At 45.3% G+C, this 20202-nt stretch overlaps 1 protein-coding gene across 4 annotated transcripts; it reads left to right on the top strand.

Moving 5' to 3' along the window:
* Positions 1-6120: 6120 nt before the first annotated feature.
* LOC146359547 (pantetheinase-like) lies at positions 6121-17850 on the top strand. Of its 4 annotated transcripts, none has more exons than XM_084827542.1 (9): positions 6121-6190; positions 6687-6783; positions 7220-7449; positions 7530-7660; positions 9595-9787; positions 10599-10893; positions 12381-12748; positions 14357-14527; positions 15515-17850. In XM_084827542.1, the coding sequence occupies exons 2-9, from the start codon at positions 6753-6755 to the stop codon at positions 15638-15640; spliced, it is 1545 nt and encodes a 514-aa protein (XP_084683668.1). In that variant the 5' UTR covers positions 6121-6190; positions 6687-6752; the 3' UTR covers positions 15641-17850. The 4 variants fall into 4 exon arrangements, with proteins under 4 accessions (XP_084683668.1, XP_084683670.1, XP_084683667.1 ...); XM_084827544.1 differs by having other exon boundaries at positions 6947-7449; XM_084827541.1 differs by lacking the exon at positions 6687-6783.
* The last annotated feature ends 2352 nt before the right edge of the window (positions 17851-20202 follow it).

Here is a 20202-nt window from a genome sequence, read left to right as displayed (position 1 = left end):
AACTGAGGGGAGGGGGAACAGAATGGAGTATCCTGGAAGAGGACATGGCTGGCTGAACCCCGAACAGCAGCACTCTGCACTGCAACATTTTGTTGCAGCTCCCACTTGTAATTCATTATTTTTATCCCATTCCTCTACTAATGTGCTCAGAGCGGCTAACCACAATGTAGAAAAAAGGAAACATAAAATACAATCACAGTGAAATCCTATACATGTCTACTCAGAATTAAATGTCACTGAGTTCAATGAGGCTACTTAGTTCTAACACCTAGCAGAGTTCATAGCATCTTTTGTTCTGTTCTAATTTGCTTTATCAGATGGTAGCATGGAAATCTGGAGGTTTCCGGGATGTGATGATGTCTTATCCAGACACTCTCTCTCCTCTCACCAAAGAAAGAACCAACCCTGCAGTGCTGGAATAGGAAATGGTAGAAGACATTAATCTTTGCTTCCTAGGTCAGAGGGCAAGCAGAGATCTGGGGATATGTGAAGGTCTTAGCTTTCATCAATAGGAATTGCCTTTGTGTTCAACTGTGAAAACCTGAGCTTCTCTGACAGCTTTCTGAGAGGTATCTGCTCCCAATTGAATTGGTTAGGATTCTCTGGTAGCCCATGTTGCAATAATCCTCCTGGCTGCCTCGTTGCCCAGAATTTCCCATGAAACCATGGGAACAGCTGGGGACTGGCACTGGAAAAGGACACCTAGGAGGGCCTTCTTCCAAGAGTGCATGAGAGTTCTGCCCCTAGGGCCATTAAGAAACCATCAGGATCTCCACACAACTGATCATGGATGATCTTATGGAGGCTCATCACCTCTGTAGGATAAGTGAATCCCAAAGTGCAAACTTGAATGAGCCATCCTTCCGGGACAAAGGAGATGGAACTGGGTCCCCACAACAGATAGGAACACAGGGCCGTGGGAAGCTGCCTTAGACTGAGACAGACTGTTGGTCCATCTAACCCAGTGTTGTCAACACTGAGTGGCAGTGGCTCTCCAAAGTTTCAGGCAGTGGTTTTTCCAACCCTACCTAGAGATACCAGGGAGCAAACCTGGGACATTCGGCATGGAAAGCATGTGCTCTAGTACTGAGCTACAGCTCCTCCCACAAGTAAAGTCTCACCTCTTGCCTGTTCTACAAATGAACAACCAGACTGAGACTGTGACCCATGACATACGTCAGACAAGGTAGCAGGGAGATTGGCACACTGACAGAAGCTCCAATCGCATACCAAGCACCAAATATACATACTCCATATGGCAGAGTGCGGGGAGCCTCTTTCAGCCTGAAGGCGAAATTCAGTTTAAGAGACGCACTCTGGGGCCTCATTCCAGTGGTGGGCGGGCCAAATGCAAAGGGGTGGAGCCAAAAATACAAAAAAAATACTAGTACATATAAAAGTTCTTACTTCCAGTAACTAAGCCTTAAGAGACGCATCTAAAACTTTTAGAATGGGGAAAATTGGCACAAAAGCCAGGAAACGGCCAAACAATCAGAGTTGGGTGGGGAGTGGGAACCCTCTGATGACACAGGGAAGGGGTGTAGCCACCTGGGGAACCCTGGAGAGCTTGATTGAGATCTGGGGGGGGGAATGAAGCCCCCGGCCCTGAAGTTCCCCGCCCCTGCAGCATGAACCACTTATCTCTTGAACACTTATTCCAAGTGATGACATCTATCACCAAACAAACTGGTGGCCCCTCAATGTGACAATGAGAATATGATTGAAATATATTTTTAGAAATGCACAACAAACAACTGGCTATGTATATTAAGGACTATAGCAGCCCACTCCAGCCAGGTGCCTTCCAGATGTTTTGGCCTACAAGATTCCTGACCATTCCTCATGCTGGTTGGGGCTGATGAGAGTTGAAGTCCAAAACATCACCATGTTGGGGAAGACTGGACTACAGGAACACCACCTGCCCGTCTACTTGCCATATGCTGCACATGAACACGGTATCTAGCGGGCAGCAGCTGGGCATAAGTTGGTTTGCCTGCCACATTCAGCCAGGACTGTTACACACACCAGGTTGGGCTTCTCATCCAGAATCAACTCATGGCTGGTATGTTTTCTTGAGGGTACTGATGTTTTTCCTGCCTTTGGGGAAATTGCAGAGGTCATCACCCCCAGAGTGCCATGGATGAGCCTCACCCCGGGAAAACCTTCATGATCAAGGTCTGTGTCCTGCCAAGTGGGTGGCCCAACTTACCTTTGGCATCCCAATCTGGATCTTTGGGTTTAACTCTCAAATGGGAAAAGTCCAATCTGCTTTCCTTAGGAAAGTTCTGGGTTTACCACCCTGCATGGGGAATGCCAGTATTTCTCTGAAAGTGGGTATTAAAACAGTTGAATGCCAAGCTTGGATAAAGGCCCTGAAATGGTGGCTACATTTGCACTTTCCAGCACCTTCTGCTAGCTATATTCATATATTGCTCTCAGGTTGTTTGGTTAGTTGGTGGATGGGAGAGAAGGGCAAAGAGGATCAGTAGGGTAGGTTGTTCTGTTGAGGTTCTGCACAATTATGGTGTAAAGAAGGTACAACTCTTTCTATTTGAGCTTTGTATTTGGGGACACTAACTGTTTCCAAATACAGGAGACCATTATGGTGCTGCCTGCTGTCCTGTTAAGGAGACGATTTAATAAGACCCTATTTAAGAAATGTCTGTGTGGAATTGAAGCAATAGAGTCTGTTGATCATGTACTCCTGTGTTGTAATTTGTATAGAGGCTTTAGAGAAAGGCTGATTCTCACTCTATTAGGAACTCTTTTGGGGTGATCTTCTGAAGATCTAGGATTGTTCTGCTTGAGGGATCATTCACCCTGTATTACTGAAAGGGTTGCTAAGGTGTGGCCAGCTCCAGAAAAGGAGAAAATGCCATTGTTGTTGTTGTTCAGTCGTTCAGTCGTGTCCGACTCTTCGTGACCCCACGGACCATAGCATGCCAGGCCTTCCTGTCCTGCACTCTCTCCTGGAGTGTGCTCAAGTCCATATTCATTGCATCGGTGATGCTATCTAGCCATCTCATCCTCTGCCGTCCCCTTTTCCTTTTGCCTTCAATCTTTCCCAGCATCAGGATCTTTTCCAGAGAGTTTTCTCTTTGCATTAGGTGGCCAAAATATTTGAGCTTCAGCTTCAGTATCTGTCCTTCCAATGAGCAGTCAGGGTTGATTTCCTTTAGGATGGGCTGATGGGACCTCCTTGCAGTCCAGGGGACTCGTAAGAGTCTTCTCCAGCACCACAGTTTGAAAGCATCGATTCTTTGGCGCTCAGCCTTCCTTATACTCCAGCTCTCACAGCCATACATTACTACTGGGAAAACCATAGCTTTGATTATACGAACCTTTGTCGGCAAGGTGATGTCTCTGCTTCTTACTATGCTGTCTAGGTTTGCCATAGCTTTCCTCCCAAGGAGCAAGCGTCTTTTAATTTCATGGCTACAGTCACCGTCTGCAGTGATCTTGGAGCCCAAGAAAATAAAATCTGTTACTGCTTCCATTTCTTCCCCTTCTATATGCCAGGAAGTGATGGGGCCAGATACCATGATCTTAGTTTTTTTAATGTTGAGTTTCAAACCAGCTTTAGCACTCTCTACTTTCAACCTCAACAAGATGCTCTTTAGATCCTCTTCACTTTCTGCCATTAGGGTGGTATCGTCTGCGTATCTGAGGTTGTTGATAATTCTCCTGGCAATCTTAATTCCGACCTGTGATTCATCCAACCCGGCGTTTCTCATGATGTACTCTGCATATAAGTTAAATAAGCGGGGCGACAATATACAGCCTTGTCGTACTCCTTTCCCAATTTTGAACCAATCGGTTGTTCCATGTCTGGTTCTTACTGTTGCTTCTTGACCCTCATACAGGTTTCTCAGGAGACAGGTAAGGTGGTCTGGTACTCCCATCACTTTCAGAATTTGCCAGACTTTGTTGTGATCCACACAATCAAAGGCTTTAGCATAGTCAATGAAGCAGAAATAGACACTTTTCTGGAATTCTCTTGCTTTCTCCATGATCCAGTGAATGTTGGCGATTTGATGTCTAGTTCCTCTGCCTCTTCGAAACCCAGCTTGTACTTCCGGTAGTTCTCGGTTCACATATGGCTGAAGCCTAGCTTATAGGATTTTGAGCATCATCTTGCTGGCATGTGAAATGAGCGCAATTGTGCAGTAGTTTGAACACTCTTTGGCATTGCCCTTCTTTGGAACTGGAATGTAAACTGACCTTTTCCAGTCTTGTGGCCACTGTTGAGTGTTCCAAATTTGTTGGCATATTGAGTGCAGCACTTTAACAGCATCATCTTTTAGGATCTTAAATAGCTCAGCTGGAATAGTGTCATCTCCGCTAGCTTTGTTGTTAGTAATGCTTCCTAAGGCCCACTTGACTTCACTCTCTAGGATGTCCGGCTCAAGTTCAGTGAGCGCACTATCATGGCTATCAGGGACATTCAGATCTTTCCTGTAGAGTTCTTCTGTGTATTCTTTGCACCTCTTCTTAATCTCATCTGCTTCTGTTAGGTCCCTGCCTTCTTTGTCCTTCATCATGCCCGTCTTTGCACAAAACGTTCCCTTGAGATCTCCGATTTTCTTGAAAAGATCTCTAGTCTTTCCCATTCTATTGTTTTCCTCAATTTCTTTGCATTGTTCATTTAAGAAGGCCTTCTTGTCTCTCTTTGCTATTCTCTGGAAATCTGCATTCAGTTGGGTATATCTTCCCCTTTCTCCCTTGCTTTTCGCTTCCCTTCTTTCCTCAGCTACTTGTAAAGCCTCATCAGACAGCCACTTTGCTTTCTTGCATTTCTTTTTCTTTGGGATGGATTTAGTTGCTGCCTCCTGAACAATGTTACGGACCTCCGTCCATAGTTCCTCAGCACTCTGTCTATCAGGTCTAATCCCTTAAATCTATTCCTTACCTCCACTGTATATCCATAAGGGATATGATTTAGGCAGCACAGTAATTGAACTCTGTACTTGCTAATTAATAAAGTTGTTTCTATAAAGATCTAGTAAGGCGTTCTTCTTCATATGGAAAACAACACGGATACAATTTTTAAAAATCCATAAAAACACGTTTCAATAAAATCCATAAAAACAGAGGCTGTGAATTTAACATCAGTACAAACAAAACTTGTGGTGTAAGACAAACACATTTATTCTGGCATAAGCTTTTGCAGACTACAGCCCACTTTCTCAGATGCCTGCGGGCTCTGGTCTCCTTCAAGGGCCAGCCATAAACTAAGACAGTGGGTGGAGCAAAAGCCCCAAAAATCAGGGCAGGAAAGCAGGTAAGAGAGGAATGCTTGTTTCATTGTAGCTGGATGATTTCTTAATCTCCCCAAAACAGTTGGTTTGGGCTTTTGTTTTCTGTTCATGGTAATTGTGAAACCTGTTACTCAATTGTTGAGTAACAGCTACTAAACAATCACATCCATTTGTCATTTACAAACAATAGCATCACAGCATTTCTGAAATTCTTTACGATGGTAACAAAAAGAGTGGTGATACCAAAAAAAAATCATAAATGAATATTTGGAGAAACAACTTTCACGTATGTGTGATGTAGAGAGCACACCCAGGAATTAATAGATAGGAAGTTCAGCATAAGTCAAATACATCTGCACTGTGTGGAAAACATTGAAATTCTGAAATTCTCTTGCCAACTGAAGTGGTTATGGCTGAGTAACATAAAGAATTGTTCTTTTCCAGAGTTGTTAGACCATGCTGGGGGTATCCTTCTCCCCCTGACTGGCCTTACTGACTGTATATTTTATTTTATTTCATTTATACCAGCAAGGCCACAATTTTTGCATGATGTTGCTTCCCAGTGACCATGTTCTTTGAAAAAGGCAATTGCTGCTATCTGGAACTCACCTTCAAGCTTATGGGGAAGGGAAGAGGGAAGTTTAGAGACTATTGCGCCTCTTTCACAGACAAAGAGAGAGCACAGATGTTGCTCAGCAATGAAACAAAGGGAGCACAGATATTGCTCAACCATGAAACAAGGGGAGAAAGTTTGGAAATCAACGGGAACCAATTCTATATTTGCACTCTGTTTCATGAAGTGAACTTTGAAACATCCCAAAGCAAACCATAGGTACATAAGTAAAAGAAAACACACGGCAGTATGGTAATCCATTGGAGAGGAGCCTCCCTGGAAGAAGAAGGCTGCTGCTGGCACATGTTGCAAGACCCAGGTAAGGAACTGGCAGTGGCAGTGGTGGCTGGGATTCTGGATTTTAAAAATGGGGACTGTCTGGAGGAAGAGGACGGCTGCAGGCGCACGTCCTGTGGGGCCGGGTAAGGAGCTGGGGCTCGCATGGTGTGGGCATCATGGGGAGGGCAAAGCAGGACTTGGACAGCCGATTCCTGCTTCTGCTCTGCATGCCGAAGCGGGTCAGGGTCTTCCTGAATCCATCCAAAGTGGGTTGGGCCTGCCTTGGAAGCACTGAAGTGGCCTCCCAGGTGGATCGGGGGTCCCTGCACACCCACAGTTAATCCCTCCATCCCTTTCCGTCTTCCTTTCTTTCTATGCAACACCTAGGTTCTTTATCCGATAGCGATAGGCATATTTGCTGAATTTTTTTAAAAAATACATTAATATTTCTTAATGTTGTATAAAGTAGGGGATAAAGGAAAAAAGCATTTAAGAGTATGAAGAGCTTGTAGTTAACTAGAGAATCTTTGTTTCAGGGTTTATACTTATTAACCAAGTGAATCTGGAGAAAAGTGCTCTGTTGTTGATGTTCTTAAAGGGAAATGAGACAATACTATACTTGCTTACCTAGAGGTAAATCCCACTGTACCGATTTTCCTATTTCCAATGCTCCTCCCTCCCTCCCCCATTTCAAATTGGGTTTGGAAGGAACATAGAATGCTGCCTCATACCGAGTGAAAGCATTGGCCGATCTAGCCCAGCATTGTAGACACTGACTGGCAGGGTTTCTCTCCAGGGTTTCCGGCGGTTTTTTCAGCCCTGCCTGCAGATCCCAGGGGCTGAACCTGCGACCTTGTGCGTGCCAGTCATGTGCTCCACCACTGAGCTATGGCCCCTCCCCATGGGTGTGTGGTGCATAAAAGGATCAACCAGCATCCATTTCTTAATTGCTGATCTTGCGAAACGCTCTTCATTCCAAAACAACTAAAGAAGCAACAGTATCCGGAGGACTTTGCCAGCACTCTGTCTTTCTTTGCCTTGTTGCTACTCTCTTCTCTCCTTTCCGTAGACAGAGCCCTAGCAATGATCTCCCTTCCACCTTCCTGGTGTTTTTTTCTTTTCATTCCCCTGCTGTACCTGAGAGCCTTTGCCTTGGACAAATACATTGCGGCAGTGTATGAGCATTCAGTGACCTTGCCAGAACCCACCACACAGCCTGTTTCTCCTGAAGAGGCTTTAAAACTGATGAACAAAAACATGGACATCTTGGAAGAGGCCATCAAAACAGCAGCAAAGCAGGTATTTCACAGTGTGCGTTTGATTATTACAGATGTGTTGTCCTATGGTGGGGAGAGCTTCAACTGTACTTTTTTTGTCAGGGTGCACACATCATTGTGACTCCTGAAGATGGCATATATGGTTTTACCTTCACGAGAGAAACACTTTTTCCCTACCTTGAGGATATTCCAGATCCACAGATCAACTGGATTCCATGTACTGACCCAGGAAGGTGTGCGTGTGTGTGTGTGTGTGTGTGTATGTGTGTGTGTGAGAGAGAGAGAGAGAGAGAGGAGGTGGTGGGGAAGTATTGTTTGGGTTTTATACACAGCCTTAAAAAGATATGAAGGGTGTAATCCTATGCATGTTTAGAGAGAGAAAAGTCCTAGAACTCCCAGCGCTCCCCAGACCGCATGGATGGCTGAAACATGCTGGGAGTTGTAGGCTTTTTCCTGTCTAATCATGGAGAGGATTGCATCCTAATGGCACTTCAGTAGGTGGCAGCTGTCTTCAGCACCGTAAGGCATAACTAGAAGTAGAAGTATCTTCAAGAAAGAAAGGTTCTGTTCTGGTAGATATTTTGGACTACAACTCCCTTACGCCCCAGCGAACATGGTCAACAGCCAGGGATTCTAGGAGTTGTAGTCCCAAACATCTGGAGGGCACCTGTGCTGCAGCCCGAGTGCTGGGGAGTCAGCTGCACGGATTGCTTGCACAGCTTGTGCCAGTCTTCTCCTCATTACAATCAACCACATAGACTGGCAGAGGACCAGCGTGGACTGAAATTATCCACATGGCTCGATTGAAACCATGGGATGTACAATTGTTTCTACAGTTTGTTTATGAAATGGTATATCATCCTTTCTTCAAAGAGCTCACGGCAGTGTATGTAGTCCCCCTTATTAGCTCCACAACAACACTGTGAGGTAGGCTAGGTGGAGAAATGACGAGTGGCCCCAGATCACCCAGTAAGCTTCGTAGCTGAGTGGAGATTTAAACTTGGGTCTCACCTGTTTACTTTCAACACTCTTATCACAATGGCTTATTCAGTCATTTGAGGGGTTTTGCATAGAATCTGTTGACTATACTTCCCGGGATGCTCAAGAGAGGAGGAAGGGGAAGTGGGGAAGAAAAAGAAAAGCAAGGGATGCTGTTTTGTTAGATTAGAAGAAAGCAATCACCCATCCTTATGTTTCAGATTACATTTGATCAATTTTCTAGAATATCTATAATTCTAGTTTATATGTTAGTTTTTGTGCAAAAAAAATAAAAAAGCAATTAGAATAATTTTTTAAAAAGAGGGCTTGGTGGGAACCAGGGAGCTTGGCAGGAGCAATGGGGCCAGCCACAGCCCTCCAAAGTGCTGTTTGGGCACTGGAAGCGGTTTGGCGCTATCTCGAAAAGCAATCATGGCCAAACTTGGAAAGAGCAGCAGGGGTTTCTGCTGCTCTTGCCGAGTGGCTAGCAGTCTGATGCCCCTTACCTATGATGGATTGGCATGTCCGGGTTCAGATGACACGCCAAGCCATTGTGGGTAAAACTACCCTTACAACAGACCATGGGTCATCAGGGTGGGTTGTTTGGGAAAAATAAACAACTGTAATAAAATCAGATGGGTTTGGACGACATGCTAACCCACCGTGGGTTGTTTCAGAAAACAACCCATCATGGGTTGGTGTGTCGCGTGAACCCAGTCATTGACTCTGCAGGAACAGAAAATGCAAACGAGATAACAAAGTGGAAGTCTCCTTCCTTTTATAAATTTATTCATTTTGATGTACATCATAACCAGTTGAACAGCAAATGGGTTGAAAATAACTGTTTTGTCGGGGAAGGGTTTCTTAAGAAGTTATTTTTAATTAGGCAGGAATGTATGAGCTGGCATCGAAGATCTCAAAGAAATATAACACTTGGAAGTTAAGACGGAAACTAAGTGGGGAAAATTCAGTTACTAGAATTTACCACTTCTCTGGTCCCTGTATGATTTTGGTTAATAAACAATTTGGAAATGCTAATTATTGTGGAATATACATGTACAGTATTTAGCTGTCACTTCCTAAGGTCTGAATGGAGATTCCTTAGTGAACAAGCTTTTGACTATATGATCTACTTGCAGATCTCTCTGACTGCTTCAAGTCCTTCTTTTCTGTGATTCTATCGATTTAGATTTGGACATGCCCCAGTGCAAGAGAGGCTGAGCTGTCTAGCAAGAAAGAACTCTATCTATGTGGTTGCCAATATGGGAGATAAGAAGCCATGTAATCACACTGACCCCAAGTGCCCCAGTGACGGCCGCTATCAGTACAACACCAACGTCGTCTTTGATTCTGATGGAAAACTGGTGGCACGTTACCACAAGGTAAGAACAAAAATCCTCACCATCATGTTTCCATAACTGATTATTTTCCCCCTCGATTTTAAGCACACCCCCTTTGGGGGTTAATTTGACTTTAAAAACACTAGGATTAACAATAGACATTTAAGCATGTTATAACTTTTACCATTCTAGAGAGTAACTGTGTGTTAGTAAGATATAGCAAAAGCTATAAGAATAGCAAACACATAGTGTGGTATAGGTTACATAGGAACATGGGAAGCTGCCTTACAGCGAATCAGACCATTGGATTATCTAGCCCTGTACAGTCAACACTGACTGGCAGCAGCTCTCCAGGGTTTCAGGCAGGAATTTTTCCAGCCCGACTTGGAGATGCTGGGGATTGAACCTGGGAACTTCTGCATGCAAAGCAGGAGCACTACCACTGAGCTACAGTCCCAAACAAATGTAGTTTGTTTGTTTAGATATCACAGTACTGCAAAGAAATTGTTTTACACAGTGGGATCAAAAGACAAGAACATGCACAAGGCAGGAGTACGTATGTCATAATTAGGTGCAGACCACAAATGAATATAAGACCCAATCAGCAGGCGTAACTCACTCCAAATGAGTGGGTACTTACAGTAGATTAGCACAGGCAGAAAAAAACATTTAAAGTGGATAAGTGTAAATTATAATCGGGGGGGGGGTGTTAAATAACAATTTTAATTTCATTTGCAGTTTAAACAAAAAGCCTTTCCGAAGGCTTTAGAGCTTGCTTTTAAGTGTTTCCATGTTGTTTTTGTTTTTAACGGCAGTGCCTTAATTGTTCTGTAAATATGTTATATTTTTACAGCTCAACCTCTATAAGATAGAACTACACTATTTTGATTTCCCCAAAGAGCCTGAGCTTGTTACCTTCGATACTGCCTTTGGGAAATTTGGGCTTTTCACATGCTATGATATGCTGTTTCATGATCCCGGCGTGCCCCTGGTGACCGAGCAAGATGTGGACACCATGCTTTTCCCTACAGCTTGGATGAATGTTCTTCCCCATTTTGCTTCTGTTGCATTCCATTCGTCATGGGCAATGGGCATGCGCGTCAATGTTCTGACAGCTAATACTCATAGTCCTAGCTTAAGGATGACAGGTAATGTACAGGTTTAGATCCAACTATTTTATATGATTCCACACACCATTCAGCTGGCAAACTCCACTGCACTGCAAATTAACATTCTTGAGGCCTTTCTTAGAGTGTGCTTGCCAAAATTAAGGGGGTGGGTGGGAAGGGGGGAATCCATAGAGAGACAAAAGTTCTGAGGCTCCTACCAGCCATCCTTTGCCAGATCACAACACAGAGAATCCCAGTCTCTCTTTTATACAAATACAGAAGATGACTGACTTTCATTTGGCTTTCAGGAATATGTACATAGCCTCTGATTACTTTTTAAAAATTATTTTATTTGCAGTTGTTAAAAAACAAAACAAAAAAGGTGGGGGAAACAACAAACACAACCCGAAAGGACATAACAAAAAAGCATATCCATTCACAATTGCTATTCACAACACCATTAATTTAAAAGCGAGAGGGGGAACGATTTGACACTCCTGTTTCAAATATATACACCAATATAAGCAGCCCATGTATCTAAATAAGCATCCAGATGAAACTGACAGCTGTAGGACATACGTTCAAAGGCAGCAAGTGCAGTAAGACCTTCCGACCATTGAATGATAGGTGGTGTGTTTGTGCGTCCAGGCTTGAATATGAATCTCTTTGCAACTGTTAGGGCTCCCAAAGTCCATTTTTGCTGTCCTTCTGTTAATCCCCACATCACAGGAATATAATTAAAAAGCTCATGAGCATCTGCAGTTATCATAGATTTTTCAAGAACGAAATGTATGCAGGTGATAACTTCCAGCCAAATAGACTCCACCACAGGGCATGGCCACACAGCCTCTGAGCGGCTGTAAATTAGCTGCATTCAGAGCTTCTGTTGATCTGGTTGTGACACATTCATTTTCTTTTTTCTTTTCTTTTTTAATGCGCTGCACCTGAGCCAAGAAATCTGCCTCCTAGAACTAGGAATGCAGCACATCCCCATCCTGCTGCTGCTAAACAGAGTGGTGGACACCACTACTCAATGGAAGGGGCAGGGGAAACTGTTGGGTTGTTTTCAGCCATGGGTTGTTTGTTGACCCATGGGTTAACGTGTTGTCTGAACACAGCTACGGTGGCTCGTTAACCATGCAGTGTACCTTATTTTCTCAAACAAGCCATCTTGAGAATCCATGGTTTGGTTTTGGGTTGTTCAGGGTTGTTGGGTTGTTCAGAGTGGTTAACAAGCCACCCTGGCTGCGTTCAGACAACACACTAACCCATGGTTCAATAAACAACCCACATTCAACCACTGAATCTGGGTTAGCATACTGTGTGAACAGCCCCAGTGTGTGTGTGTAGTTGTGTGTGTTCGTCAACTTTCAAGTTGCACATATGTGTATTTGAGTGTCTGTGTCTGCTTGCTTCTGTATTTGTGAGTGGATGATGCAGATAATGGTAGATGTGTTGATAGGACAGTTGGTGAGAGGGTAACACAGGTAGCATGACATGGCTGTTTCCATCTTTGTAATGCTCAGGTAGCGGTATCTATGCACCAGACGGAGCCCGAGCTTATCATTATGATGCACAATCGGAGAACGGTCATCTTATGGTTGCAGAAGTCGATACTCATCCTTCTCTTTCTCCCACCTATCTTCATGCCCTTAACTGGAGCTTGTACGCCACAACTATCAAACCCTTCCCCAGGCATCGCAATTTCACTGGATTAGTCCGCAATCCATTCACCTTCTCTGAGCTCACGAAAGAAGCTGACAATCTTACAGTGTGCCAGAAAGGTCTCTGCTGTCATTTAAGCTACAGGATGATGGAAAAGCGAGAAGATGAGCTGTATGTCCTCGGTGCATTTGATGGCCCTCATGTGTCCAGACGAAAATATTACTTACAGGTCATTTTACTTATGTTGGGAGATGGGATACCTTCTTTTTCTTCATTGGGTGGGACAGGGGAGAGAGAAAAATCCTAGATACCATTATAGAAATATAGGGCACAATCTGGCTAAAGCTAAGCATTTTTAATTTCACGTCCCACTAATTTCAACTGGAGAGTTAAGTATAATTCTGCAGGTTTAGCCCTGCCTCTCTTGCTTTGAGCCCCATCCACTACTGGAATGCAGCTCCCAAGAGTGCCTCCAAAATCGGATTTGACCGTTGGTCTGAGGGAGGCTCAGTGCCCCCCATCTGCAAGGTTACATGCATGATCCAGCCAAGAAGTAAGGACTTGTGGGTCCCAGGAAGTTAAACTGCAGAACTATCCCTAACTCTCCAATGGAAAGTAGTGTAGAGTCTACACCAGCTAGGAGAAAAACCAATTCCAGTTCTTAACGACTTGGTTGTGGCCAAGTTTACAGGGGGACGCAAATTTCCTGGAGCTCAATAAGACTTGCTCCCATGTAGATGGGCATCGTGTTGCAGCCTAAGCGTGGCTCCTAACACCATTGAAAGCTGGCCTTGACCACTGTACCTTTTGTTTAGAATCATAGAATCGTAGGGCTGGACGGGGCCTGCCAGACCATTGAGTCCGACCCCCTGCTCCATGCAGGAAGCCTGATTCCCAGGCAGTCTCCCACCCAAGTACGAACCAGGGCTGACCCTGCTTAGCTTCCAAGATCAGGCGAGATCGGAATTTGGCTTCTGCCTAATAACGAGGGATGCATCCGGTTCACGCTTGTGGTGGCCACCCTGTAGTTGCCTGTCAGAGAGCGGGGAGGCCTTGGTTCGCAGCTCGGGTGGCAGTGCTGCTTGCGTGAGTCAGCAGCTCTGTGCAGGCAGGAAGGGCTCCTGCCATTGCACAATTGCACCCAGCCTTTGCTGAGTAGTCACAATTGCAGAAATGGCTGGGCTGTGTGGATACGGAGCACGGCGACTATGTGAGGCTGCCAAACCTATGAAATCAGACAGGCTGCCTGGGCGTAGAGCAGCGATGCAGAACGTATGTCCCAGCGATCCAGTCCAGCCCTCCGGGGTCCCAGGTCTGCCCTCCAGCGTTCTCCTGAAGGCCATGCCCCCTGGCCCCACCCCTTTCCAAGCTCTCGTGCAGTGCCTCCCATTAGAAAAGGTGGGATTGCCTCTCCTAAGGCTTAGGAACTGGCTGCAAGGGCTGTCAGCTAAAATATGCTGGGTTTTTTGTGTTTTGACCTCACCCACCACTGGAATGCGGCCTCCGAGAGCTTCTCCAAAATAGAATTTGACCCTCGGGCTGAACGGGGTTCAACACCCCTGGTTTAGAGACTGTTTTTGCAGGTAATTCCCTCAAAGCAACTGAACAGCCTGAGTGAGCAGCTGGGCAGATCATAGTCCTGGCTTCTTGGAACAAGCAGCAGTTCTGGCCGTCCTCCTGCCACAGCCAGCTCTATTTGCTTGCTTGTGCTTTAAATCGACACCCTTCTTTTGAATACACTGTGATGATGATATGACACTTAATGTTCTGATAGCAGTAATAATCCCGTTCCTTTACTGTGACTGCTGTGTCAAGGCATCGCTTTGCTTCCTTCTAGATCTGCACGTTATTGAAGTGTGCAACTACAGACCGCCAAACCTGTGGCCAGTCGGTGAGCACTGCTCATACCCATTTCGATTCCTATTCTCTCAGTGGCACATTCAGCACCAACTACGTCTTCCCGGAAGTCCTGCTCAGTGGCGTTCGGCTGGCCCCTGGAGAGTTTCAGGTAAGGTGGTCTTTCCAGGGGTGACAGAGAAATCCATAAGGGACTCAAATGGGACCGGGTTTCTGTGAATCCAACCTACTGATATGGCAGCAGACCTGCTTTCTCCAAGTCACGCTGTTTCCGCAGACTTGCAAACTAGCTCTGCACTTGAGAGCTGGGCCTTTGGGCTAATCCGCATTAGCACTAATGTGCAGTAGTAAATTTGTGCATTAGCACTAATGTGAATTAGAACAAGTACCGTGCAATTCTGGTTTTAAAAATCTGACTCTATCAATGAGACGGCGACGGAACAAAAGATGTCTGACAATCCGCAAAACACAGATGGAATGGATCGAACAATATCCATACATCCCTTGGGGTGTCCCACCAGCGTCTGCAGGTATTCTCTGGTTGGCATGGAACAAGCTGTGCCTGTGTGATAGCAGCATGGAAACAAATCCCATTCTGTGTTTGATGACAAATAGAAAATTAAGGAGGCTCAGTAGCCTGGAAAAATGCCTTTAAAAAGCACTCACAATAAGGAACAGGACTGTCTCTTCCCGTGTGTTCCTGCCCATGCCCTGAGATTGTCATTTGAGGCACTGCCTGGTACCTACTTGGTTGATTTTTTGGCACCAGGCAAATACATTTTTATTCTCCCAAGACTTTTAAACTGCTCTTTGGTTTATTTTTAATATGTGTATGGCTTCATTTTAAAATCATCATCTCTGTTTTAAGCTGTTGAATTAGCTTAATTCAACAGGGACGTTCTCCATCCCTGGTCTATACTGATAGGCAGTGACTCTCCGGAGACTTAGGCAGAAGTCTGTCCCAGTCCTGCCTGGGGATGCTGGGCTTTCCACTTGCATTCCAGTGAGCTGCAGCCCCTCTAAAACCACATAATGAAGATACTTAAATTCCTCAAGTATGTAACAGCATTACATCATGCAACTATTGCTGTATAACTGAGCCCCTCTTTCTCCCTCTTTCTCTGCCATTCCTAACTAGGTTTTGAGTGATGGGCGGCTGATTAGCCAGAACGGTACATCACAGCCACTCCTAACAGTGACGCTTTTTGGAAGGTGGTATGAGAAGGATCCTCCAAATCCATACTTCCACAGTACAGTTCTCTGAGTTGTTCTGAGCATGACAGACGGCAGTTGGCATTAGAACAGACCACGAGTTGCTATTCTTGTAATTGTCTTTTGTCTGTTGATATCGCAATATTGATACATTCACTATTGCCTTAGAACAGTGCTTGCTTTTTGCTCACTGTGACTTGTGCGTTGCATCCCACACACAGTGATGATCACACTGACTTCATGCTTAGCATTGGCTGTCACGTTGCAAAGAACCCAAGTCCCTTGAAGCCTCTACTACAGACCAGACAGTTTTGTGTTTCTTGATTGTTCAGTTTATCAAAGGGTTAGACCAGACTGTGCACCACACACAAGTCATTCTGGGAGAAACATGACTCTCATGGGGATCATCTCCATGTGGTAGTATTACGTAGCTGCTGCACCTCATGGGTCAACAGGGTGTTGATAAAGGCAGGCATTTATTTAGACCGTTTGGAGTAGATTGCATTGTTAGGATGGTGCTGTGTAAGTGCACCTTTTGCTCTGCTCAGTATGGAGGACAAGTTTTAAATGGGAGGTCAGAGGAGAAATGTTGAATGTTCCCACTTTAAATTACTTAAAGGCACATCATACAGAGGGGGAACGGAAGACAGACATGTCTGGTGTTTGAAATCTTAGGGTCATATCAGACGTTAAATGCAAGGGTATAACATCTTCTCCAGTTTCTTTGGGTTATTTAAAAATGAGGAGTAGTCCCAGCAAGCTGAAAATGCTGATCAAGGAAGCACATTACCCTTTCCACGTGGGCCATCTTTTGATTATCATTGTCCATCCCGAACTCCTTTTCTCCCTGTGGAGGGGAGTTAATTTGGAATGGGAAAAGCCAACAGGAAAAGAGGGAAGTGATTCCCCACAGCTGCTGTTTCCCTGCTCGCAGTGACAGCCTCCTCAAGTGGCTTTCACTGCAGCCTTGGTATCTTAAGATGAAAGATGGTATAAAATGCTTTAAATAAAAGAATACATGTCTAATAATGAAAGAGGGTGTCTGTCTCTCTGTCCATCTATGCCATAACACCAAGATTATGGAACTGAAACACCTGAAACTTGGCATCCTTACTAAGGCAACCCTAGGAGGGTGCACCTCAGGGTTCCTTTGTTTTTAAAACACATGAATTAATGTTAATCTGTCCATGTCATTGAAGCCTGCAATAACATCTTCAGCCACCAGGGGCAGACTTCCCTAGCTAGCCCATAGTTTTGCACTCCATAGAGTCCGAAGCCAGGGGAGATGAAGTAGGTCGTGGGGCTTAGATATATGCCCACCCCTCACCCCTGCTGTGGGACAGCCCCCTCTTCAGGGAAATACAACGGAGGGGCCCCTCCCTTAGGGAGCTCTAGGAATGCACTATGGCAGGCGCCGAGCCTCCAGCAGGCGTGGCTTCACTCAGGTAGGGTGGGGGCAACATGTCTGACAGCTCTGAAAGTGTGCTTGAGGGCTTTGCTGTATCAGCCTAGAGGCTATTCTAACCCATGCAAAGCCGGGTCCATTTGCTAGTGAATGAGTAAAACAAATGGGAGATACGTGCCCATGTATCTAGTCTGGCCCTTACCGTTTGGTTTTGGAATGCTTGGCATTATAAAAATGGCTTTGCTTTGACAAGAGGATGACCAAAATTTATAGTCGGAACAGTGCATGTATCCCTGCCATGGTTGCTTGGTTTATTCTTGCGTGAGTCTTAATCTGTTCCCTGTTTGACCTTGAGCCCACTGTACTTTCTGCTCCATGGCCAACCTCCTTTTCACCATGATCCACTGCTTTCAGCTGCTGTTCTGGATGGACTGAACCCCGAGTTCTGCAGTCCAGCTGTTCTGTGTACTGTTGCCAGTGATGCATACCCAGGAACTGCTTAAGTCATAGAGACTTACCCTGAGGGCCTGATCATGCACAGCTTCCGTCTGCACGTTGATACCTCGATTGAAAACTAGGTGCAATTCCAGCCAGCAGTCACACCATGGGCTGCCTTCACACCATCCAGAGCCACCCTGCCCATGCAGTGGAGAAAAAGAAAACCCAAGTTCTTTGAAGAATACTTACTCCCTGAAAGGTTTACATATCAAATTAAAATGTCAACATAAAATGTGATCTAAAAACCCAGCTTAGCCCACGTCCTAAAAGAAGCTCCATACGGAGTTGTCCCGATTCATGAGAGTGAGGATACTTGACTTAGGCCTTTCCTGGCAGGAATAAATGGCTTTCTTCTTGTCAATAGCGCTTCCTAGTGACCTTCTGGTGTTGCCAAGGTAAACAAGAAGCTTCCGCTCATGGTGTTTCAGCAAAGCACCCTCCATGAGTCCACATTCTCGCCTCCATTGTCACAAGTGGTTATGGCTGCTCCTCCGCATTCCCCTTATGGCTATCCCTTGCGTGCTTGGCAGGTGGAGAGCCAGTGAGCAAGGAGGGGGTGGCCTCTCTTGCTCCTCACCATCACCACTGTAGGCTGGGTCAGAATGAAACAGTTGTTTGCAATGTTGAAGAGCAGGAGCAAGTCCAGGGGGCCTTGTAAGTGGGCCCCTGCTGGGCGTGGGCCCTCGGCAGGTGCCTGACCATGCTAACCCTTGGTGTTGGCCCTGCCTCCAGATGTGTTGGACTGCAACTCCCATAATTCCTAGCCACAGGAGTTGCAGCCCAGCACATCTGCAGGGCACCAGGTTGAGGAATCCTTCATTGAAGCCCTACCTGGAGATGCTGGGGATTGAACCTGCGACCTTCTGCATGCCAAGCATGTGCTCTGCCACTGAGCTACAGCCCTTCCTATTGCTGGATAATGGCAACTGACAAAACAGCCCCAGATTTGTTTCTCTGAAACCATGTGAACCCACTCTTCTCAAAGACTTCAGTGAGGAGAAGCAGAAAAACCAGCTCTCTTATCTGTTTGTATGAAGTCAAACACTGTTCAGAACTTCTCTTGTCTGGTGAAGAGAATTCTCTTTAAGAATTCCCCAGGATATACTCTGGGTGGAATAAAAAAGAAAAAGAACAGGATAGGGGAAGGAAGAAGAAAAGAAGACTGGTGATTGGAAATGCGGAGGTGGGGGGTAGAGAGATTTCCCTAAGCTAAGTGGCTCCTTTCAGAGAGGTAGTGCTTCAGAGGAATTTAGGGGGCTGTGCAGGGTTTGCAAGGACTGCATGTACTTAAATGAACTTTCTGAGGTGAGGTGGTGGAGGGCTTTTTCTAGCTTTTTAAAAACTGTAGACCCTGTTTAAAAGCCTTAGCAGTACCTTGATCATGATGCCACGTAGTCCTAACCCTCCTTTGGGAATAATTTGAGTCCTACAGCTATTTAGGAGAAATTAAAGTGGAGGGGGAGAAAGAAGTTTGTAGAGGCTGATGGGATTCTTTGCTGTACTGAAGCTACTAAACTTCTGCAGAAACCAAAGGTTCCAGTTCGGGGCAGTGAAATCAGATGCTGAGTGAAATACCCGTATTTCACATGGAGCTCTTTCTTCCCTTCCTTCCCCCTCTTCAAAATTTCATTGCAGGCAAGCTCCCAACACTGGGCACGTAAGAGAAGAAAAGAAAAGAAAAAAGAAAAGAAAAGAAAAGTAGGGGGAGAGAGGTTTTTGGCACCTCAACATCAACAACAACCACAACAACAACAACAGCTAAAAACACCCTACACCAGAGAATAGGGATAGTGACCTCCTAATGCTCACCTTAGTTTTCATTCCTACTATAATGTTCTCCACAAATTCAAAACTTTGGTTCACCCCCAGGGAGTAATACTAGCTTGTCATTGATTATGCTGGATCGATACAGGCATGCACTCAGAAACGCCATGGGACGTGGGCTAATCTTTCCCATGGTCCCAGTGATGCTACTGTCTGGAGAAGAAGGGTTGGCCCCCTCTTAGCAGTGTCCCAGGTTGCAGGCCATTTACGTTGTCCTATGCAGGTCACCAAGAACCAAGCCAACCTCTGTCTACACAGATCTGCCCTAGAGGTCATGGGCATGTGAAATTTTCATGGAACGTCCAGTAAGCTATTGCTCCATCTAACAGGAAACTCAGCTGGTGAGTGCCAATAGGACCGGAACCAAAAAGAAGCCACCGAGAGCCAAGACCGAGGTATTCCCATACTCAGGGGTTGCGAAAGGACAACAAATGGGGTGCAAGTGCACAACAAATATGTGGGTTGCGGGTTGCAAAAGTACACCAAATCTTTAGACTATATTTTAAAAATAAAGCCTACAGGAGTAACCGTTCCCCACAAACTGCCAAATGACAACTGTGAACATTGTAAGTAGCCCTGCCCAGAATGCTGAATGTCAGTTGGAAAAGGAAAACCAGAATGAGACAGGAGGGGTGGAATGGAATATCCCGGAGTAGAGCAGGACTGGCTGGCTGGCACTGTAAACATGAAAACTGCTCTTAGGAAGTGAAGTTACCCAGCAGCATTGTGCTGCAGGCGCCACTTGTCTTCATATAATTCTGTTCATTGCTTGCATATTTTCTCTATATCTTCCATTTCCTCAGATTGAAACCAATTTCATTGAATCATAGATTCCAAAGAAATTATCTCAGTATTTTTCACTGGACTGCTTAGAGCAGTACCGCATA

Source organism: Heloderma suspectum, chromosome 1, assembly GCF_057233095.1.
Source record: "Heloderma suspectum isolate Gila_16-S chromosome 1, 16-S_ref, whole genome shotgun sequence".
In the NCBI taxonomy this organism is placed as follows: domain Eukaryota; kingdom Metazoa; phylum Chordata; class Lepidosauria; order Squamata; family Helodermatidae; genus Heloderma; species Heloderma suspectum.
This window is presented reverse-complemented; position numbering and strand designations above follow the sequence as displayed.

Excerpts from the sequence above, each read along its gene's own strand:
- LOC146359547 (XM_084827541.1), top strand. The coding sequence starts at position 6,121 with ATGGTAATCCATTGGAGAGGAGCCTCCCTGGAAGAAGAAGGCTGCTGC. Across the intron at positions 10,894-12,380 it reads TCCTAGCTTAAGGATGACAG|GTAGCGGTATCTATGCACCA; the intron begins GTAATGTACAGG and ends TGTAATGCTCAG. Across the intron at positions 14,528-15,514 it reads TGGCCCCTGGAGAGTTTCAG|GTTTTGAGTGATGGGCGGCT; the intron begins GTAAGGTGGTCT and ends ATTCCTAACTAG.